Source organism: Danio aesculapii, chromosome 3, assembly GCF_903798145.1.
Source record: "Danio aesculapii chromosome 3, fDanAes4.1, whole genome shotgun sequence".
In the NCBI taxonomy this organism is placed as follows: Eukaryota; Metazoa; Chordata; class Actinopteri; order Cypriniformes; family Danionidae; genus Danio; species Danio aesculapii.
The window spans coordinates 45,586,101-45,611,071 of record NC_079437.1 but is presented as its reverse complement, the minus strand read 5'-3'; the positions used below and the strand labels follow the sequence as shown (position 1 = coordinate 45,611,071).

Genomic DNA, 24,971 nt, shown 5'->3' with positions numbered 1-24,971 from the left:
ATATACTCAGTTAAAATAGTTGGGTTAAAAATACCCAAACATATAACCCAACTATAGGTTATTATAGTACCTTCCCAACTATGGGTTATTTTAACCCAATGCATTGGGTTATTTTGATTAAATATTATTTTTTCATTCTGGTATTGCTATTGCTACTATTACTAGTACTACTATTAATTTCATAATTATGGCTGTGTAAATAAATAACATGCAGTTTTCAAAAATATTGATAATGCTTTTTTACACTACTTTTTAAATTCCAGACACAGCGTTTTTATCTATTGGCTACGAAGCAGATGTTTGTATCATCAATAATTAAGACTGTGGGTGAAACGGATAGAAAAAACACGACATAGAGAGGTAACTTGATTAAAAAAATAAATAAACTTGAGCTTAAGCTTAAACAAACTTTATAATGCAAAAATAACATTGCGCATGCATATTAATACAGCTGTTCTGTGTCAGTTAAATTAGTTGACTGTTAAAATTCTACATTTTTAACCCAACTGGTTGAGTTATTAAATAAATAACCCAATAAAGGTTAAAAATAACCCAACAAAGCACCAAATATTCAACCCAACAGGTTGAAATATTTATAAATAACCCAATAAATGTTAAAAATAACCCAACAAAGCATCAAATATTTTTAACTCAATTATTGGGTTAAATAAATAACTATATAATATATATATATATATATATATATATATATATATATATATATATATATATATATATATATATATGTATATATATATATATATATATATATATATGTATATGTATGTGTATATATATGTGTGTATATGTATACATAATATATATACAAACATTCTAAAAAACGTTGGATTATTTATTTAACCCAATGGTTGAGTTAAAAATATTTGGTGCTTTGTTGGGTTATTTTAAACCTTTATTGGGTTATTTATTTAATAACTCAACCAGTTGGGTTACAATATTTAAATTTCAACAGTCAACTGATTTAACTGACACAGAACCGCTGTATTAATATGCGTACGTGATGTTGTTCTTGCGTTATAAAGTGTATGTAAGCTCTATTGCTGTAATGTTGTTATTTTTTTAATCAAATTGCCTCTCCGTGTCGGGGTTTATATATCAGTTTCACCTGGACTCTTAATTATTGATGATACAAGCGTGCGCGCTTCATAGCCGATAGTAGTGCTTTCTCTACCTCCGTGTTCATCTCTACAGTTGTTTTGGAGGAAATGATACAGGTATTTGAGATATTCCGCCGTCATTCTCGCCTTTAGGACCCAGCAGAGACATCAAACCGGAGTCGCGTCCAGGCTTGTTGAAGGTATGTTATGTTGTCTTAAAAAAACACTGTCCTTTCGCTAGGAAACTATACTGTAACAACTAAATGCTAATATAGACATATATATGTGCTACATTTTGTTCAGGAAGTTGCTGGTTTCCCCAAGAAGTACAGAATCATTATATTATTATTGGTTATTATTCGCCGCTAGAGGGCGCTGAATGGATCGTGTAGTCACGAGGAAGTTATCCTGGACAAGAGCGGAGCAGAAGCTTGCTATATCATCTTTTACCAGAAGAGGATTCATTATCCATTTCAAGGTACTTGATTATTAACTATTGAAAGTTAAATGTTATTATTACTGTTTGTGTGTACTATATTGAAGGCCCTGAAAATTGCATTTTCCCTACACCTTATACTAACCTACAGGGATGAAACCACAACCCTAATATAAATGTTTAATCGGTTATATATGTCATACAGCAATTAAATATAAGCCAGAAAAAGAAAAATATATATATAAAGAATTGTAACATCTGTTAGCTTTGTATAATAATAATAGTAGTAATATATGCTGATAAACAATAATACAAAGCCCTTAAAAATACATGTCCTTGCCCAGTTTTCAATTCAGGTGAGATTTTAGTGATGCTCTGACCACTCAACTGATAAATGTTGTCTGTCAGCTCATGTTAATTTGTGGTTTATTTTATTTTTTGTTTGTTTGTTCATTGTAGGTTGCTCTGGACAGAGCGAGCTTTAATCCTCCTTGATAATCTTGTTGAGAAAGGTAAGAAAACAACAGCTCTGTATTTTGTAATATGTACATGATGTAAAAATGCACCGATAAACACACGTAAGCAGTATCATCTACTGTAAAGGTGTCTTTACATCACCATATGTCTTAAAATTAAATTATACAATTGTAATTCTTCTGTAAATGCATTTATACATCTCTGAACAGCACCGGTAGTGTATACAGACACAAATGTCTCTTTCAAAAGTGTTTCTGTGGCTTATTTGAGTGTGAATTTGGTTTTAGACTCTGTATCAGGCATGAGGCCACAGGTAAGTACAGATGACTGATATAGAGTCTAAGTACAGTTCAGACATTTCAGAACTCCACTCCTGGAACATTTGACCAAATAAATTGAGATATTACAGACATTAACCTATTTATATTAATTATTGCGTTTGACGCAATGACAATTTACTGACAGGTTCCAGTTATTTCAGTAGAAATCTGTGATCAGGAGTTTGACTCTTTTGCAAGTTTCTGAGCATGAGAATTAAGCACACTGATGAACATCAGTGCACAATTGACTATGTAAAATGGACATTATTTGCCCACCAAATTTGCAAATGTGATGCACCTTAACAACTCGCAAAAAAGACTAATCCTGCAGCTAAAAGTGCACATTTTCATAGTTTTTTTTTTTCTCTCTATCTGTTTAAGGTACCTCTGGAGATGACCATTTCCAGTTATCTTTTCTCCATTGCTAAACTGGGTAAATACATGATTTTTGTTGTTATTTGGTCTGGCATACATGTGCAAATTTAAAATTTCTGTTTTAAGGTTGGAGTGAACATCATTTGGTATATGGAGGAGTAGGTAACTAAACCATTCTTGGTGTGAAATTCCATAGCATTTTTTCCTCTGAAGTCAGTGGGGATGATCAAGTTTTTGATTTGCTTTGTCCTTTAGGTTATCATTTGTGGTCAGCAGAAAAAAAAAAAAATCAACAACTTGAGGGGTGAGTAAATGATGAATACACCCATAAATCGGTAAAACACCCATACACTCATTCAGCAGCAGAGGCGAATCCATCATGTCCTGGAGCTGGGTCAGTTGGCATTGCTGTGTGAAGTTTGCATGTCCCTCACAGTCCAAACGCATGCAGTGTAGGTAAATTTAATAAACTAAATTGGCCGTAGTGTATGGGTGTTTCACAGAATTTTTTTTTTTTTTTTGGGGGGGGTGTATTCATCATTTACTCACCCTGAAGTTGTTGATTTATTTTTTATTTATTTCTGCTGACCACAAATGATAACTTTTTTTAAAGAACAAAGCAAATCAAAAACTTAATAGTCCCCACTGACTTCAACAGAAGAAACAAATGCTATAGAATTTCACTGTGGACCAAGAATGGTTTAGTTACCTATATTGTTCAAAATAGCATGTTTTGTGTTCATCTGAGGAGAGATTTAGAACAAGGGGAGGGTGAATTAATGATGACAGAATTTCCATTATTGTGTAAAATATCCCTTTAATAAATCCAGTGTACTGTTTGTATGGCGTGGATTTAAGTGCTGTTTTTGTTTGTTTATTTTTAGATGCTCAGGACGGGCATTTTACCCACACACCAAAGGAACTTTTTGAGGTTTGGGGAGATGCATCACTGCAGATCCTCTCGTATTGCAAAAAAAGAGAAGAGAGCCTTGGATCTACCAGTTCAAGCAGACATTGCATCTTGTGAGACAATCCTGCATAACAGCTCTGTTTTAATCCCAACTTGGAGCATTTCACCATTGATATGAGGGGCTTGTTTTGAGTTTAATTGTGTTTTTTTTTTAGTTTGATATAAAGACAGCCTTGGAGATCCCGTTTTGGACATGGTGCTTTAACAACTCAGCCAGCTTTCCTTTCCCCACTGCCATACAGATTGTGCAGCAAGATGGTTCGGCCCTCATACCAGGAGGCAAAACAAGAATTTGTTAAATTGTGACTTCTAGGTGCATTATTTATGACAATAAACTTTGAACTTTATTTAATTAACGTATATATTTGTAGTTCATTCAGTACTTAGAGGAGGAGGAGCAACAGAGACAGACCCTGTCCTGCTGCTTGGGGATGCACTAAATTGCTCTCAGGCATTTGTTGTTGTGGGAGGAGTGGCACTAAATTCATGGATTTAAATAAAGCTTTGCCAATGTAATAAAAGCGGTGTATTTTTTTAAAATTTACATATAAAGATGACGACTACTACTATAATAATAATAATAATTTATTATTATATAGCGGTTAAGCCACTTTTTGCCAAAATAACCCAGCAAATTAGTTATTTTTGTAACCCAAATTGTTGGGTTAACCTTATCAACCCAATGTATTGGGTTAAAATAACCCATCAGAAGGTCGGATGCCAAATTGACCCATCTATGGGTTACCTGTTGGGTTATTATTAACCCAACTGTTTTAAGTGTGTGTGTGCGTGTGTGTGTGCGTGCGTGCGTGTGTGTGTGTGTATATATATATATGTGTGTGTGTGTATATATGTATATGTGTGTGTGTGTATATATATATACTGTGTATATATATATATATATATATATATATATATATATATATATATATATATATATATATATATATATATATATATATGTGTGTGTGTGTGTGTGTGTGTGTGTGTGTGTGTGTGTGTGTGTGTGTGTGTATATATATGTATATATATGTATATATATATATATATATATATATATATATATATATATATATATATATATATATATATATATATATATATACCTAGATCATTTGGAATATTTAGAAGTGAATAACTGACTAAACATAAATATCTCTAATAGCTCAGATTATATCACTCAAATTACATTTTGTGATTAGAATTAAATGCTATACAGCCTGCTATTTAAGGTAAACGTATAACAAAGGCACAGAAATTAGTTAAAACTATTGGTAACGAGTTTATTGCAAAAATGTAGTTTCATTTAGATTTCATTAAATGTCTGTGCAACAGAAAGAGGTATTTAGCAGAATGTCCAGCTCAGACTGACTGACTCCGAAATCCTCATAAAACCTAATGAAAGTATCATAAATGCACCATAAATCTATTACAAAAGTATGTTGTGTGACCCATGCACTGTATTCAAAGTCTGCTGTGGCCATGCTTTGTCTGAGAAATGGGCTTAAATCTATTTATAGACATTCATTTAGGCAATGATGAATAAAAAAGAGCTCTAGACAGAATGTTCACAGCATTATATAACAAATGTTACTATTTTTAACTGTGATGTTTTACAGTCATATGTGTCAGTGAGCACCGTCCTCAAGAATCTGGGATTTCTTAATGAGAATTTGTTCATTGTTGTCACTTATATCACAGTAATTCAACATGCTGAGCATTTAACACTCCAGTCATGCACATACTGTAGGAACACATCATACACATCAATTTTTGATAACTATATTTGTTTTTTCATTAAACATCTCAATGGGAACAAGCTTTAAATATGTAATATATTATTTGACAGTGTCTTGAACTAAACATCTGAATATAAGAAACAAACAGAATAAAAGTGCAATTAAATGTTTAAAACAGCTTTAAAACATTGCATATAGTTTCAAATATTTACTGACGTTTGTTTTACTTAAAGCATAATACTACCCCTTTAAAATGTCTTTCAAGCTTACAAATCTCAAAGTCCACTCTGAAGGAAGATATTTCATTTTTAACAATGTCTTTTCAGCAATTACAACGAACGGCTCGTTTGGACTACAAGCACTGTTTTCCAGGCTTAATGTCACAAACTGGCCCAAATGCCGTCTATGAAAATTTAAATCAAGTTTTTACAGTTTAACAAAAACAGAAACAATAATTAGGGAACAGAATCAAGTGTCCCCTATCACATTTGAAGGTGCTGTATGTAAGTTTTTGATTCGTCTAAAGCATAAAATACCATAATATGTTTGCAGAAATGTAAGAAACATCCTAAGTGAACATTCATGTTTATCTAAAAAACAACGCTGAAGTCAGATATTCTGCTTTGAAAATATCCGTTACGTGCAGGAAAGTGTCTTTGTTTTGGTCTATTAACCCGCCCAATGCTATTTAGCCAATTATATTTCAGCATCCCGAGTTGCCTTGTTGGAAAGCAGCATATTTTATTAATTTAGTCAGAAAGGCTCTCAAAGCATGCACCCGTGACCGAAATATGACCTCCGGTGGACAGTAGCAGACTCTGAAATGAGACGCAGATTCAGCATTCCACGTGAGCTGGTTATTAATTAGAAAATAATATTTGTTTGCTGTTTCTTAAATATTAATTCGAGATGTTGGTTAAAATAAAAAATATCACGTGCCGTTGCTTCTATATAGAACTCGACTTAAATCAGTCTTTAGGCTCGATCGTCAGACTCGCTCCTGTTGGTCCTCAATCTGGCAAACTGTGCTTGCGTTTGTTTTGATCCAGGAATGCAATACCTAGTTTAACCATTGGGTGTCAAACTTACATACTGCACCTTTAAGCATTTTGCATTATTATTTTACATTAAAAATGGATTCAGTTTACTGTAAACTTTTTTGTGGTCTTATTTGATTCAATCACTTATGCTAAGCTAAGCTAAAAGTGCTCCTACCTGTTTGGCACCTATAGCCTTTTGATTGGAGGTGCTCACGACCAGAGTTCACTTCCTGGTTCAAGATCCTGTACCTTTCTCTGTTCCCTATGGCATTTCTGTCTCCATTCTGCTGTCCTATAAATTTAAGGTTAAATAACCCTTAAAAACAACAATAATAATAATAAAGTGCTTCCGCTAGTGTCAGAGATTGGTGAATGTATTAAAAAGCAGTCACACTTTAACTCTAGGGGACTTGTAAAAATGGGCTTATTTACAAAAAAGTAGAGCGTTCCTTCAAAGGGATAGTTCACCCACAAAAGAAAATTTCATCAGCATTTACTCACAATCAAGTAGTTCCAGTAAAATTGTTTGAATATAATATAGTAGTCAATAGTATTTTTCAATTTAAGAAAAGTGAATGAAAAACGAGGGTGTCATGGTGGCACAGTGGGTAGCGCAATCTCCTCACAGCAAGATGGTCACTGGTTCGAGCCTTGGCTGGGTCAGTTGGCATTTCTGTGTGGAATTTGCATGTTCTCTCGGTGTTGGTTTCCTCCGGGTGCTCCGGTTTCCCCCACAGTCCAAAGACATGTGGTATAGATGAATTGAATAAGCTAAATTGGCCATGCGTGTGAATGCAAGAGTGTATGGGACTTTCCCAGGGTTGGGTTGCGGCTGGAAGGGCATCTGCTGCGTAAAACATATGCTGGATAAGTTGGCGGTTCATTCCATTGTGGCGACACCTGATTAATAAAGGGACTAAGCCGAAGGAAAATGAATGAATGAAAAATGCCTGAATTGTACACCCAATTTTATTTTGTCATATGGTCACCACTAGTTGGTGCTGTGCCAACAATGTGCAGTTAACTTTTGCTTATGGACGTCATAACACACCAAACCTGATCTGAATACACTACAAAAATCATTCTACAGATATATCCTCCACTTTGATGCACTGCATTAGTTTCGTCAATATGTATCATTTTCATCATCATAGGACATTTGGACATTCAAGCAACGAAATCAGAGGGAAAAAAGATGTTTCTAGAAGGACAAACGTGAGTGCAACCGATGAACAGTTCTGGAGAGATTGACTTGGACAATCCTAAATTGCTGTTCTATGCCCTGCCAGAGACTTGAAGAGCTGAAATTGAAGACGACTAACTGAGCTTGGCCCCTGACGAAAGGCAAGTCTTTATTCACACCAATGAAAAGCTGCATAGAAACCTTTGTTAGAGCCAATAACTCTTCATTGCTCCAGATGAAATGAAAGAGATTAGCTATTGTGTTTTATGATGTCTTTATCCAGAACAAAGTCCCATATAAGTTTGTTGACTATCTCAGGCTGATCCTGTTGAACCCAGTGGCTGCATTCGGGAATAGTGTGAATGGTGACCGGACCTCTCACATAAGGCCGTGTCCCTCCAGACATGCCCTCTACCAGGATGTTGTCTGCTTCTCCCCAAATTAACATGCAGGGCACAGAGACGTCCTGGTGCTTGTACAGAGTGTTACTGTAGAGAGAGAAGTGCACTGTAACCATGAGCGACAGACCACAATTTAAAGAGAAAGTTCACCCAAAAATAAAAACTCATCATTTACTCTCCCTTCAAACCTGTTTGAGTTTGTTGAACAAGACTTGTTGAACAGCAAGGAAGATATATTGTAGAAAGTATCAACCACTGACTTCCATAGTATTATTTGTTTCTCCTATGGATATCGATGGCTGTTTTTTCTCCAACATTTTAAGTGGTTTTGCTATAGTATGTTTCAAAAACAATAGTCTTTAGTATGAACTATTTTTTCATGTAATACAAATCAAGTACTTGAGTACAGGTACAGATTATAAATAGTACTCTAGTAAATATAAAGTTCTCCCTTTCAATTTTTTCGATTTTACTGGAACCACTTGCTTGTGAGTAAATGCTGAGAAAATTTGGTTTTGTGGGTGAACTATCCCTTTAAAGGTACACTCCATTTTTTCTGGAAATAGACTCGGTTTTACAAGTCACTTAGAGTTAAAGTGTTGAGAATGACCACTTTTTAATCCATTAAGCCAATCTCCGGGAGCACTGGGGGAAGCACTTTATTATTATTATTATTTTAAGGGTTTTTTAACCTTTAATTTATAAGAAAGTAGAGTAGAGACAGAAATGCAATAGGAAACAGACAGAGAAAGGATCTCTAACTGGAAATCAAACTCTGGTGGCTTTGAGCACCTAAGCTATTGATTTATTTAATTTAGAAATGATTAAATTTAAGTTAGAACATTATTAACTTAGTTTATTAAGTTACATTGACCTTAAACATATGCTGTCAGGATTAATTGATCATATTTTTTTACAGTGTAGGTACCAGCACTGCATAATATTATTGTGCCTGCGGCAAAGTTCCTTCATCATTACACTAGAATGAGACTATAATTACTAGTTATAGTCATTTTCCATCTGTCTTAGTACACACTGCATCAATTTGTTTTTTACTTGTTTGAGGGAGATGCTAATAGTCTAATCTGATTTAATGATTTATGCCTAGCTAAGCTAAAAGTGCTCCTAGCAGGCCTGGCTGAATGGATTCAAAACTGGTAAAAACTCAACTCTTTAACTCTATGTTGTAAAGTTGTAAAATGAACCTATTTCCTTTAATCCAGTGTTGCATAAATGGAAGTGATGAGTTTTAAACCTCAAGAGAGAGCGGAAGTAGTTGAGTGGGGCTGTGAGACCTCCAGGCTGGGACAGCGGATACAGGTAACCCTCCAGCTGGCTCTCCGTCAGTCTTCTGGATCTGTTCCTGATGCCCACATTCTTGCCACAAAATAGACTTCGAACCAACTAATGGACATGAAAGACACAAGCTGTCACCACCTATAAACTGCCACCATGAGACTCATTCAGACAGCAAATGACAAAAGCACAGGAAGTTGCAGAGACCTCTGATTTCAGTGTTTCCTGTAGCAGTTGCGGCAGTGCTATTTTTGTATTCACAAGTACAGTACACCACATGTGAAAAACTACTATGCAAATATATATAGTAAACTCTGAAGCGTTTTTGAACCATACTAAAGTGTATTATATCCTATATATTACAGTGTTTGTTAATGAATGCAACAGCATACTGTATTTTTAATCAGATTTACACTCACTGGCCACTTCATTAGGTACACCTTACTAGTACCGGGTTGGACCTCCTTTTGCTTCTAGAACTGCCTTAATGCCAAATAACGAGTGGTTATCTGAGTTACTGTTGCCTTTCTATAAGCTCGAATCAGTCTAGCCATTCTCCTCTGGCATCAACAAGGCATTTGCTCCCACAGAACTGCCGCTCACTGGATATTTTCTCTTTTTCAGACCATTCTCTGTAAACCCTAGAAATGGTTGTGTGTGAAAATCCAAGTAGATCAGCAGTTTCTGAAATACTCAGACCAGGACAGGTATAAATAATAAAGTGGCCAGTGACTGTACCCAATACCTTTTTTTTGTACAGTAAATTGTGGTGTAAAGTAGTATAGATATATATTTAAATATAACATTCATATTTGTTATTATATTACTATAGTTTTGTTACTATAGCAACTACAGATTTACCACAACAGAGTACTTTGTTATAGTAAGGTTCAAAAACACTACAGTATTTACTATATATTACTATTACTATATTACTACTTTCTTCAAATTTACTCAGATGAGGAGTACAAACATACCTAATTGTTTATGTACATAGGAATCAAAAGTAAAATGACTCATTTTGCAAAAATGAACTTTCACTGAAAACTTCTGTTTATATTTAATCATAATTTAAGGCTGCAAATTACTAATAAAATATACCATATATCTTATTAGATGCTCTTTTATATGAACAAGACGTGAAAATGTGAAAATTAAAACAATAAAACTGGTGTCACATAAGCAACGTGTGAACATTTTAGGAAATATATTTGTATATTGTATTTGTATTAGTGTTTTTTCTTTTAGATTTAGTGAACTATAATAAAGTGTCTAAAACACTTTGTTTTTTAAAGTGAACTAAAACATAAAGTGAGCAGACATTGTTAACCACATCATTAAAACAGTGTGATAAATAGTTATATGGTAACACTTTATTTTGATGGTTCCTCAACACATGTTATACTGTAATATATATACTGTAAGTAACTTTACATCAACTTATTCAACTAATTCTAACCTAACAGAAAGAAGAAAAGAGACAAAATAAGAACAACAAACTACTGAAGACAGCAAAAACAATAGACACCTACACTGTATGCGCCCCTTGCAAGGGAATACACCACAAACTCTAATTAGGTTTGGCTTTTTTTTTTTAAAAAACTATTATTTTGATTTGGCTAATTATGGTTTGCTATGTATGGAAAAGGTTTTTTTTTTCACAAGTGTAAAAGGTTCAAATCTAAATCCAATGAATGAATGAGGTGGAATTTTTCAAAAATGGTAAAAAACAAGAAAGTCATTGTTGTGATGTCTTTTTGCGATCTGTGTGTTAATTTCTAATATTAATTAATTTCATCATATATAATTTATTTACTTCTGCTCATTATTTTTAGTAATGCTCATACTTGGCTGTGTTAATGTTTTATTCTGGATTGTAATGAGGTACATAATTCGTGCCTTTGTAGTTGAAGCAATAATATTAATTTTGATAGGATATAAGCTACTATTTTCACAAGGACATAAACAATTGGGTTAACCAATGTTGCCAGGTATGTGATTTCCACACAATTGGGATTTTTTTGAAAATGCAGTTGTGAGAAAAAAATGAAGTTGCGGGTTGCATTTTTTGAGCTATAATGTGCCACTCCAGCCAAAATGCTTCTTTCTCAAAAATACCAAATGAAAACTGAATAGTTTTTTAATGAACTTTGATCCCAGAGCACATACCTGGCAACCCAAAAACTGCTGTGAGTGATGGAGTACAACCGTCTGACTGAATGCTACATATCATATGAGCCACAGATGAGTTACACCTCTTCTGAGAAAGCAGCTAATTGGAAGTGTTATTTGATGTGTGAAAAGTCAGTCAGTACTTCAACATGTACACTGTATATCACAAAATATCAGCGACATTATGCTAAACCTTTCCTTTTGTGGGAATCAGCAATTGACTCGATTGACTCAATTTCATAACCTCTGGAGAGAAAAATTTAGACACTGGACAAGGGTTCAACCTTTAGTTAAGGGGTGACCAACCCTATTCCTGGAGATCTACCTTCCTGCAGATTTCAGTTGCAACTCATCAAACACACCTGCCTGTAATAATCAAGTTCTGTTCAGGTCCTAATTAATTGGTTCAGGTGTGTTTGATCAGATTTGGAGCTGAATTGTGCAGGAAGGTATCTCCAGGAACAGGGTTGAGCACCCCTGTTTTAGTACATGTGTCAAACACGCTAAAAAAAGTGATCAGATTGAGTACCAAAATGTATCATCAAAATAAAGTGTAACTATCGTAAGTATTCTTTAACCTACCTTAAAATCCTCAAGAGACAAAACAAATTCGGGCAGCAGTGGTAGCTGAAAAAAACAGGCATGTCCTGATCGCAGCAGCTGAGATGGTCTTCTCAAAACTGCATCTGTGGTTTATACACACGAGCATAGATGTCCACATTAACAGTTTCAGTACAGAATAATGCTGAAAAACAGAAGTGAAATTATGGCTGGTCAAAGCTCTCTCTTACCCAGCCATGACGCAGGATGAGGGGCGTTCATCACTATGAGGAGCTGCACTATGTCCGGCCGCTCCAGGGCAAAATGCCACGCCAGCATCCCACCCCAGTCATGACCCACCAAAATACAGCTGGTGTGGCCTGAAATCACACAAATGTCACTCCTAATGTTCATTTAGCGTCGGAGGCAGAAATGTGATACAGCCATAAGTGTTTTTTAATGCTTTAGACAACAGATACAAGACAATAGTAGGGTAGCCAGGGTAAAAGAAAGTTTAAATATAAATAATGAAAATAATAATAAAAGAAGGTTTAAATAGACTTTTATTAATAATAATAATTCCGTACATTTATATAGCACTTTTCTGGTCACTGAAAGTGCTTTACACATTTTTGGGGGAAATCTCCTCATCCACCACTAGTGTGCAGCATCCACCTAGATGTCGCGACAGCAGCTATATTGCACCAGACAGCACACCACACACCAGCTGATTGGTGGAGTGGAGACAGAGTGATGAAGCCAATTATGATATGGGTCTGCTATTAACATTAGACTGCGTCAAATCAGGGGGAAAAATTTGCATAAACATTATTATGAAGGATTAATTCAGTAGCGAACTTGAGTTTGTTACTTTCATTTTCCTTGAAAAAAGCTCTATATGTTCACCTTCTCTTTTTTTTTGCTGCCACCATCCTCATTTGCATGTGTGACTCACCTCACACACCTTATTCTTGCATGAGAAAATTCTCCCGCAGTTTTGGTTCTGTTACATCTGAACATAGCTACAGCCTCTCACATGATAGCAGTGATAGGCATAGCCAATTACAATGTTCATATGTGTTTGGGGGCATTACAACTCGACTAGAGAACATGATTTAACTCTTTCCCCATGTCTATGTTTATGTTGACAGTGCAAATAATTTTTCTGAATTTAAAGATTGGTGGGGACATGTGCCCTCCGTCCATGCCTATTCTTCACCCCTGCCGTGATGGACAGGGACCAGTGGGCAAATTTGGAGAGAATGATAGGGTTAAACCCCTACTCTTTTTTTCGAAGGACATCCTGAGATTTTTAAAAACCACAGAGAGTCAGGACCTCGGTTTAACATCTCATCAGAAAGACGGTGCTCACTGAGCATGATAGTGTGCCCAATCAATATACAGGGCCGTTAGGGCCCACACAGACCATATGTTGAGCGCCCCCTGCTTGCCTCACTAACACTACCTCTGGCAACCTAGTTTGCCCATGTGGTCTCCCATCCAGCTACTGACTCAATCTTTAAGGAAAATGTCATCATAAGCTTTAAGAAACTTCATTCATTTTCTTTTCAGCTTAGTCCTTTTATTAATCAGGGGTCGCCACAGCGGAATGAACCGCCAACTTATCCAGCAAATGTTTTGCACAGCGGATGCCCTTTCAGCTGCAACCCAGTATTGGGAAACACCCATACACACTCATTCGCGCACATAGACTATGGACAGTCTAGTTTATTTAATTCACCTATACCGCTTTCTTTGGACTGTGGGGAAAACCAGAGCAACTGGAGGAAACCCACGCGAACACGGGGAGAACACGGGGACTTGAACCAGTGACCTTCTTACTGTGAGGCAACCACTTAGCCACTGTGTCGCCCGCTTTAAAAAACATATTATTCTTATTAGTATTAATAAGTTTAAGATATTCAAAAATGAACTTAATTTCAGCCTGGAAAATATTAAATCGAGGTATAGTCTTTAAGAACTTATTTTTGTGCTTGAAACAATTACAATGTAACACACAAAAAAAAATGAATGTACTAGTAAAGTACAGAAATATGTCTTTCATGCAGGGGCAGATTTACCCAATAAGCAAGGTATGCAGCCGCTTAGGGCCCCAGGAAATCTGAGGGCCCCCAAATAAATACCTAGAAGTATAAATGATGCTTATAAATTAAATATAACATTAGGGCTGGGCGATTAATTGAAAAGTAATTCAAAAACTATAATCAATCTAATTTTTCCAGGTCAATTTTTGCAATTACTGTCCCTGCTGTGTGTGGAGTCACGTGACCCCGCTTCGTTAATTCTAATTTATACTTATTTTATTATGGTTTATACTTATTATATTATTCTGATATTATAGTTTTGCCAAGCCCATGCGTACGGTCCGACGCAGCCTTCCGCACACCTCTCCAAAAATGTAGCTACACATCACAACGATAATTGGCACAAGCTTTGTGATTGGACAGTTTGGTAGCGGTGACAAGGGTGGGTGGTGCAGAGAGCCGTGTTTTAGGGAATGTGTGTTTTAAACTCAGTTGTCCTGCGTTGATGTTCAATAAATAATCATAGATAGTAGATGTGTGTTTACTTTATTTTAAAATCAAGTAATGCACCCTACATTCAAAAATCACTGACTTGTAATACAGTGGAAGTCAGAATTATTAAACCCCCTGAATTATCAACCCTCCCCACCCCCGTTTATTTTTTACCCCAATTTCTGTTTAACGGAGAGAAGATTTTTTCAACACATTTCTAAACATATTAGTTTTGATAACTCATTTCTAATAACTGATTTATTAAATCTTTGCCATGATGACAGTAAATTATATTTTACTAGGTATTTTTCAAGACACTTCTATACAGCTTAAAGTGACATTTAAAGGTTTAACTAGGTTAATTAGGTTAACTAGGCAAGTTAGGGTAATTAGGCAAGTTATTGTATAACGATGGTAGACTATCTAAAAAATATAGCTTAAAGGGGCTAATAATATTGACCCTAAAATGGTTTTTAAAAAATTAAAAACTGCTTTTATTCTAGCTGAAATAAAACAAATAAGACTTTCTCCACAAGAAAAACGATAATCAGACATACTGTTAAAATGTTCTTGCTCTGTTAAACAGCATTTGGGGAAATATTTTTTTAAAAGTCAAAGGGAGTTTAATAATTCTGATTTCAACTGTATGTGAGCATATTTACTGTGCAAAACTTGTCAGTGAACTATGGTAAAAAGGTAAAATAAATAAAATAATCGTTCATTAATTGTAATCGAGTTAAAATAATCAATTAATCGAGATTTTGATTTTAGGCCAAATCTCCCAGCCCTATATAACATTGTTTTCTATTATATTTTGTACAGTGACGGTCCCCCACCTCCAATCATGGACCAGTCAATCTGTCAAATTAGTTATAAAAATATATGTATATGTTAACATTATATTGAAACATCTGTTTATGTTTTCTAAAACAACTAACCACAAGAGTTATGGGATCAGAAAGATATCAATCTGTAAACATGTTTTTGTATTTTAAATGAGGAAAATAAGCATGCGTTCTGGATGTGACCAAAAAAGTTTGCAAGTTTACAGTATACAACATACTTTGTAGAAATTCAGTGAGTTAAACTGCATAACCCAAAAGAAACAATGCAAATCAAAATGATAAAAGTTGGCTCATAGAACAAAAATTATTGATTTTATTTTATCTTACATTATTGCATTTATGAGGAAAAAGCTTGGATTATGGATGTGACAGATGTGAAATTGGCACACAGATGTCTGACTTTGTTAAATCAAATATATTAGTTTAAAAACATTGACAGAGACATTTTGAGTATTTTGAAAGTACTGCAACATTCAAGCCTACACAAAAAAAACTTGCTGAATTCAAGGTTGACATTTGCGTGGGATTGCTTAGAAAAGGAGATCGAATGATATAAGAAAAAACAGCAAAATAATAATAATAAAAAAATTAAAGTACAAAAGCTGCATTTTAGAACTTTGGGCCCCATGGCTAGAATTGCTTAGGGCCTCAAAATCACTAAATCCACCCCTGCTTTGATGGATGAGTTTAAATCACATTTGAACAAAAATGATAAATAAAGATTTAGCGTGAGATATAAGGATTCTTCACTGTAATAAATGCAGGATTCCACACAATTCCTTCATGTTTTCCCAACACAAACCGATTAAGTTAACCTGTTTTCACAAATTTAAGTGGAACTTAAAACAATTAAGTTGTTCCAAACAAAATCTCAGGAATTGTATTCATTCATTCATTCTTTTTGGCTTAGTCCCTTTATTAATCAGGGGTCGCCACAGCAGAATGAACCGCCAACTTATCCAGCATATGTTTTGCGCAGTGGATGCCCTTCCAGCTGCAACCCAAATCTGGGAAACACCCATACACTCTTGCATTCACACACATACACTCGGGCGGATTTAGCAATTTGGGGGCCCTAAGCAACTACAGCCATGTCCTAAAATGCACCCTTTCTACTTTTATTTAATTTTTATTTATTTTGCGTTTTTTTTCTATCACTCAATCTCCTTTTCTATGTTTTATTGTAATGCAATCGCTACATTTTAAATGATTAGTTTTCTTTAAGTGAATTTACAACTATATATATATATATATATATATATATATATATATATATATATATATAATTGTTTTATTTTTTTTGACTGCCAGACTTGATTGGGGTGGTGGATATTTTCTTTTGTTTTAATATTTTTTATTACATAACATTACATTATTATAATATTATTATATTTTAGTGTGTATTAAATAATATTTAATAATGTAAAAATGTATTTTTTGACTCTCAATATACAAAATATGATAGAAAATTATGTTATAAATTTTATATATGTTTATAGGTATAATGTACTTTTAGAGATTTCCTGGGGCCCAAAGCGGCCGCTTACCTCGCTTATTGGTAAAAGCCGCCCGGCCAATTTAGTTTATTCAATTCACCTATAGAGGATGTTATTGGACTGCAGGGGAAAGCGGAGCACCCGAAGGAAACCCACGTGAAAACGGGGAGAACATGCAAACTCCACACAGAAACGCCAACTTACCCAGCCGAGCCTCGAACCAACGACCTTATTGCCGCGATCGGGCTAGCCACCGACCTTGACGCCCCTTGTAAGGATTTAGCTCATTGAAAATAAGTATTTTGAACAAGCAGCATCTTTTTCTGAGCAGGTATTTTGCAGAAAGCACACAAGTTAGATATATCAAAAATGATATTTAATAAGTTGGGAGTTTTGTAAGATGTACATTTTGCAGAAATCTTAGAATGTATAAAGCAGCCATATAGGTACCCAGCTGGACGACGGTGTCTCTGATGTCGTACAGGAGCGTCTCCAGTAAATACTCCTCCAGCCGGACAGGTGCGTCTGAAGCCCCGCAGCCGCGGAGGTCGAGCGCCACCGTGTGGAAATCACCGCTGAACTCCAGGAGCTGATGACGCCACGAGTACCTGCAGGTCACGTATCCACAACGTCACTTTCTTAAAACAACACACTCTGCCTGACGTCTTGGCAAAATTAATATAGTAAGTAGACCACTGTAGTGTTTTTGAACTGTACTAAACTAGTGTACTTGAATTAATCTGTAGTAATTAATGCGTTGTTGTAAATCTGTAGTTCTTGTGGTGGTAATACAACATATACAGTAAAATAAGCAGTGGTGTAAAGTAACAAAGTACAAATACTCAAATTACTGTAATTGAGTAGTTTTTTTCTCAGAAATTGTAGTTTATTAAGTAGTTTTATAAACGTGTATTTTTACTTTCCCTTGAGTACATTTTTATTATTGGTACTTTTACTCCACTAGCTGCAGTCAGTACTTTATTTCTTCTTGTCTATGGGGATTAGAAAAGTCAGTCCTGTGATTCCTGTCCAATCAAATCACACATAGAAGGTAAATTGCATCATAATGAACTAGCTCAAAACATGAGCGATTTATAATTGCAGCAAACTGTTTGAAAGCAGCAAACTGAATCAAAAGTGTCCAAGATGTCCAAAATCTTTACACCCATTGACCCAGAGACTGTTTAGATTAATGTTACTGATACGAAGATGACGGATGTTTACTGTATGATGACCAAAATGGCCTTAAACACCCAGCAGGCACAGGAAGACAACATGACATCAGATTGACGTTGTACCCTAACGTCTTGGGGAAGTTGCATTTTGTTTGGAAATGAAAATGATGTTGACGTCAGAACCCAACATGCCGACGTCAACATGTGCAACATCCAACCTAAAATTCTAAAACCTAATTATGTTACAGTTTGACGCTGTGTGGATGTAACCACTATGACGTCTATCAGATGTTGGATTTTAGTAGCCATACCTGACGAATAAATGTCAGTATTTGACTACAATATGATGCTGGTTTAAGATGTTGGCTCGATGTTGGATTTGGATCACTTTCTAAAACAACCTAAAATCAACCAAATATCAACGTCTAATGATGTTACAGCTTGACGTTATGTGGACGTTACCACTATGCTGTCTATCAGACGTTGGATTTTGCAACACAACTTTCCAACACGACCTAAAATCAACGTCATTATTATATACATCAAAATAACATTGTTTGTAGACACTAGCTAGACTTGAATTTTGGTCACCCGACATCACAACCTAAATCTAACCTAATAATAATGTCTCATGACATTGTGTGCCTGCTGGGCAATAACTAAATGCACTACAGAATGTTACGTTTGCACACATCCACAAATTCCATGTAAATCCATCAGCTTTTTACAGCATAATACTCACTAATCACTACTCTTGAGAACTTTTGAAAGGGCTACTTTTTACTCCTACTTTGAGTAATATTTACAACAGATACTTTTACTCTACTTGCACTACATTTTAGGCAGGTAATGAGTATGATAATTAAGTATGATTTTTTAGTACTCTTTCTACCCCTGAATATGAGTAGCCTAGGCCTAAATTACCCAATTCTGTATTTTCTATAGTGCTCGCTACAGCGGCAGATATGCTAAAATTGGATGAATGTATTTTCTACATTTTCTTATAGGCCTATGCCACAGTTTACTGTAGTAAACACAAAAATAACTTTGTACTACAGTATTTGTTAGTTAAGTTAATACAAAAGTTAATTAAATATATTTAATACAACAGCACACTTTGTGTTCATTACCGAAGTGTTGTAAGGCTATATACAGTATAATACACTTACATGGTTCAAAAACACCATAATACTATAGATTACGCTACTGTAGCCTAGTGTTTTTCATATTGTTGATATGTATACTTAAACTGCATAGAAATAGGTCTAGATAGGCTACTATTGAGATTTTTAGGTATACTTTAATAATTTTTTAATTTCATGATTTTGGACCGAATTTCAAAGCACATCCTTGGGCTGGAGGGGGTCCGGTTTGGGGGCCACAGGATCTCATCTCTGTTATTCGCAGACGATGTTGTTCTGTTGGCTTCATCAAACATGGATCTTTAGCATGCACTGGGGCAGCTTGCTGACGAGTGTGACGCGATTGGGATGAGAATCAACATTTCCAAGTCTGAGGCCATGGTGCTCCACCGGAAAAAGGTGGTTTGCCATCTCCAGGTTGGAGGAAAGTCTTTACCCCAGGTGAAGGAGTTCAAGTATCTTGAGGTTTTGTTCAAAAGTGAGGGAAGGATGGAAAGTGAGATTGACAGGTGGATTGGTGCAGCGGCAGCAGTAATGTGCTTGATGTACTGTTCCGTTGTGGTAAAGAAGGCGCTGAGCCGAAGGGCAAAACTCTTGATTTACCAGTCAATCTACGTTTCTACTCTCACCTATGTTCATGAGCTTTGGGTCATGACCGAAAGGACAAGATTTCGGATAGGCGTTTCGGATATACATTGAGTTTCCTTTGCAGGGTGGCAGGATGCACCCTAATAGATAGAATGAGAAGCTCTGTCACCCAGGAGGAACTCAGAGTAGAGCCACCACTCCTCCACATCGAGACAAGTCAGCTGAGGTGGCTCAGGCATCTGTTTCAGATGCCTCCTGGACGCCTACCTAAGGAGGCCCATCGGGAGGAGGCCTCGGGGAAGACCCAGGACACGCTGGAAGGACCATGTCTCCTGGCTGGCCTGGGAATGCCTCGGGATCCCCCTGGAGGAGCTGAAGATGTGTATGGGGAGAGAGAAGTCTGGGGTTCTCTCCTAAGATTGCTGCCCCTGCAAGCCGGCCCCAGTAAAGCGGTTGAAAATGAATGAATGAATGACTGAATAAAGAATGAATGAAGTATTTCTTGTTCCAGTTAGTTTTCTTTTTACAATACATACACTCTCAGAAATACAAAGCTGTAACTGAGGCGGTACCCTTTCTTTTGGACTTTATAGCTACACATTAATATCTTTTTTGTGCACTTTTCTACCTTTAAGGTTCACTTTTGTACTTTAAAGTACTATGAGGTACAGATTTGGACTTTATGTGTTAATATGTAACTTTAAGGACCTGTTAGGAACAAAAAAGTTCCTTTTAAAAAGAAACCACATTTATTTGATAGTGACCGAGAACATCATATTGTACACAACAAAACCAACAAGGCACTTAACAAACACAGAGATCTCCACCTTGAAATAAATACTACTAATACAGAATGTAGTTTTAAACTAAACTGTAGTTATAGAGTAGAGCTAAAGTATACTGTAATAATATTTTTTTTCTATAGAATTTTTCATCCAGACTTCATTAATGTGATATAGGCTTTTCTGCATGGGTAACAAAAGAAAAAGTGGCAAAAAGATAAAAGAAAGGAAACAAATGAAGGCAGAATTCACCAGTTCTCTGGGAATCCATGAAGGAACAGCATTAGTGGCTTTTTGTGGTCTCCTTTTGTCACATAATGAAACCTCAAACCTGAGCTCTGCGGGGTAAAAAAAAGACAGACAACAACAACAAAACAGATAGGAAACAAATAAATAATAAACAGGCAACAAAATTATTTTAATAAGTATAGTAGCATTTTAAGTCAATATCAATATTTTAATATACTGCCTTTAAATAAACTATACTTAACAGTCAATCTGCTAAGGTTACAGCGCTGAAGTGTGATTATATTAAAGACAAAGGAACGCCAGCAGGATTGTGAACGCCGTGATTTTTTTAAACACAGGTGGCGCACTAACACCAGATTTGGACAAGCCTTTTTCCGAGCCTTTCATTTACTTTTCTAGAGACACAGGAGGAGAAATACTGCTGCTTTACTTCGTTTTCACTGAGAGACTGCTAGTATATTTACCGCAAAATTAGCCTACAATAACAACAATAATAATAGTAATAATAATAATAATAATAATAATAATAATAATAATAATAATAATAATAATAATAATAATAAATAAATAAATAAACAAACACCAAAAAATAGTAGACTATGTTATGCACCAATTACATTTAAATTTTTATTTAACGTATAACTTCAAAAATAATATTGTATTATACTGTGTTGAATGATATTCTTTCAAAAAAACATCAGATAGCCTAAGTAATTACTGATACTTTGTCCATTTGAAATCCTCTCACCCTGCCCTTCAGAAATGCATGGTCACCAAGCTCAGGGTCTTGAAGACAGGCTGGGGGTTTCTTTCGGACGGTCCATTGAAAAGTTCCATATGGATCCTTAAATCCAGTCCAGGCGATCCGGATCAAAACCAAACAAGCTGTAATTCCAGCTGTGCCATACACCACAATGTAATAGACCAAAGAGAGGATCCATAAGCTCAGCCGTGTTGGTAGTAAAAGCCAGTGCATTAAAGAATTGCTCATGATTATAATAATTGTAATAATCAGAGAGATATATCTAGTGACAAGCTCTATAGCTAATGTCGTTTGTCTTTGGAGAAGTTCACCCTTCAATACACACCGTGTGACTTTGTGGAAACAACTGTCACTGAGCTATTTTTATACCACAAATAAATTATCTGGGAGATTGACTTAATCACAAAGCTTTTCCGTAATCAAACATTAACATACAAGAATAGGTTATGTAACCTGTATTGCTGATTATTATTGTTAATATTAATATTAGTTTATGTCAATACATTTGTCAATTCTAAAATGACATTGTTTTTTAAAGTCTATGAGTGATTGATCAGACTCAGTACACCAAAATATGTAGGCTATTTCTCAGCAAAGTTTGACAATAAAAAGTAAAAAAGGAACAAAAAATAATTTGCAGTCTATGGGTAATAATTGTTAATAAAAAAAACTATAAAATTATAAATAAATAAATAAATTTATTTATTATTTAATTATAATTGTATTTTTTTTTTATTAATATTTACCCATAGACTGCAAATTATTTTTTGTTTCTTTTTTGTTATTATAAATAAATAAATAAACAAATATATTCAGTTGAAGTTAGAATTATTAGCGCCCTTCCTGGAGAAAGTCTTATTTGTTTTATTTCGACTAGAATAAAAGCAGTTTTTAATTTTTTTAAAACATTTTTAGGTCAATATTATTAGCCCCTTTAAGCTATTTTTTTCTCGATTGTCTACAGAACAAACCATCGTTATACAATAACTTGCCTAATTACCCTAACCTGCCTAGTTAACCTAATTAACCTAGTTAAGCCTTTAAGATGAAAAAAAGTGTTTTGAAATATAGTATCTAATCTATACTATATAATCTATAATATCTAGTCAAATATTATTTACTGTCATCATGGCAAAGATAAAAAAGAAATGAGTTATTAGAAATGAGTTATTAAAACTATTATGTTTAGAAATGTGTTGAAAGAATCTTTTCTCCGTTAAACAGAAATTGGAGAAAAATAAACAGTGGGGCTAATAATTCAGGAGGGGTTAATAATTCAGAGGGTTTAATAATTCTGACTTCAATTATAAATATTTATGTATATATATATATATATATATATATATATATATATATATATATATATATATATATATATATATATATATATATAAACATAGTGGGTAGCACATTCGCCTCACAGCAAGAAGGTCGCTGGTTCAAGGCTCGGCTGGGTCAGTTGGCGTTTCTGTGTAGAGTTTGCATGTTCTCCCTGTGTTGTTGTGGGTTTCCTCAGGGTGCTTTGGTTTCCCCTACAAGTCCAAAGACGTAGTATAGTTGAATTGGGTGAGCTAATTTGTCCATAGTGTATGTGTATGAATGAGTGTGTATAGATGTTTCCCAGTGATGGGTTGCAGCTGGAAGGGCATCCGCTGCGTGAAACATGCTGGATAAGTTGGCGGTTCATTCCGCTGTGGTGACCTCAGATTAATAAAGGGACTAAGCCGAAAAGAAAATGAATGAATGAATATATACATACATACATACATACATACATACATACATACATACATACATATATATATATATATATATATATATATATATATATATATATATATATATATATATATATATACATATATATATATATATATATATATATATATATATATATATATATATATATATATATATATATATATATATATATATTCAAGTTCTTAGTCTGATATGAACAAGTTCTTAGTCTGGCAAATAGGTGAAGATTGCTTATGCCAGCCATTTCTCATGTTGCCATACCATAGGTCATCATAAGTTTATGGACGTACCAATATAAACAATAAAATGTATTATTATTATTTTTCATTTAGCCCCTCATTTGCTTATAAAAATGCTCATGTGTAAATGTCAAATTATAAAAGGGTAATTCATAAATGTTGGATACGATAAGCTTTATATCTACATTACTTTTAAACGAAGCAATTTTTACATTGACTATCACAGAATTTCGTGCCTAACCAATTCCCTCACTGCGTAAATGTATTTATTAAAACATATTTATTCACCTTTGGCTTAAGGTTTGTTCATTAATTTAAATCTTAGCACATTGTTTTGAAAATATTGTAGATGTTTACATGTTGTTTCGTACATACAATATTATAGACAGACAGAAAGATATGGAATAAAAAATGAACACTATAAAGGTTTATTTCTGTCTTGATGTGGTTACATTAATTAAACTAGACTTTTCTCCCACCACATCGCCTCATACTGCTCTCTAATTTGAGACAGAGTGGTTTAAAAGCGAGCAGAGCGGCTTTAAGTGATCTTTCACACGTGTGACAGCAGCGCTCGCTGTCCTCACGTCCTGTGCGTCCTCCGCGCCGCATGACGTCACCGACGTCTCGAGCTGTTTGTTCTGGATTGTGGGAGAGAAAGAGCCCGCGCGTCCTCACAACAAAATAAAGCAGGTAAATAAACTCACGGCCTTCATACTCATGCAAAGCGTTTATTTTTTAATAACGGTGCCAGCATGTGCTGCGTCGTTTCGAGCAACGGTCAAGCGCGCTAATCAACGCTGAAATGATTGTCTGGTGTGCGCGGAGAGAGCGGCCTGTGTGTCGCCGAATGCTAATACTAGCTGCTAGGAAAGCAAATCGTTCGTGATAACGGCTCAGTGTGGATGTGTTTTAGCTCCTTGGCTGGATGCATGTGTGCTTTAGAGATGATGTATTCCCTGTACATCCCGCGTGTGTTAAAGAAAAGGTTAACGCAGGGTACTGAGGTTGTTTGTTAGCATTAGGCCGACTGCTGTCCAGTGTTAGCATCGCATCCCTGCTCTGCGCAGCTTGACGGCAGCGCTGCGCGAAAACCTCACGTTTCCCTGTGCGGGAATGCAGGGGATTTGACGTAGAATGCTTCGAGAATGCGCGCACATTTACGCACGGTCAGATTAATTAAGTCGGGTTCATGTGATCCGCGCTCGTTTCGAGCGTCTGACATTGACAGATGTCTATTAATCGCTGGTCGTGCTAGTTTCGGGCTTTTGATCAGTGTTGAGCGTGTGTGTTTTGATCATGTACGCACACTGAGATACGTGCACGA

The 24,971-nt window shown here is 35.3% G+C and overlaps 2 protein-coding genes across 2 annotated transcripts in view; one reads left to right on the top strand and one right to left on the bottom strand.

Moving 5' to 3' along the window:
• Positions 1-7,426: 7,426 nt before the first annotated feature.
• Positions 7,427-21,973, bottom strand: LOC130219631 (epoxide hydrolase 4-like). The gene is made up of 7 exons (XM_056452076.1): positions 21,630-21,973; positions 20,885-20,970; positions 17,396-17,553; positions 12,319-12,447; positions 12,110-12,213; positions 9,315-9,463; positions 7,427-8,146 (listed from the first exon to the last, which is right to left on the bottom strand). Exons 1-7 carry the CDS (start codon positions 21,870-21,872, stop codon positions 7,909-7,911), a joined length of 1,107 nt encoding a protein of 368 aa, XP_056308051.1. The 5' UTR covers positions 21,873-21,973; the 3' UTR covers positions 7,427-7,908.
• Positions 21,974-24,288: 2,315 nt separating this feature from the next.
• The window catches only part of brd4 (bromodomain containing 4), a 133,971-nt gene continuing 133,288 nt past the window's right edge, over positions 24,289-24,971 (top strand). Inside the window, exon 1 of the mRNA XM_056454106.1 lies at positions 24,289-24,337. The gene's annotated coding sequence lies outside the window, so the exon portion shown is untranslated. The remainder of the gene's footprint in view (positions 24,338-24,971) is intronic.

Excerpts from the sequence above, each read along its gene's own strand:
- LOC130219631 (XM_056452076.1), bottom strand. The coding sequence starts at position 21,872 with ATGAGCAATTCTTTAATGCACTGGCTTTTACTACCAACACGGCTGAGC. Across the intron at positions 17,554-20,884 it reads CATGGATTCCCAGAGAACTG|GTACTCGTGGCGTCATCAGC; the intron begins GTGAATTCTGCC and ends CGTGACCTGCAG. Across the intron at positions 8,147-9,314 it reads TACTTCCGCTCTCTCTTGAG|TAACACTCTGTACAAGCACC; the intron begins GTTTAAAACTCA and ends CTCTCTCTACAG.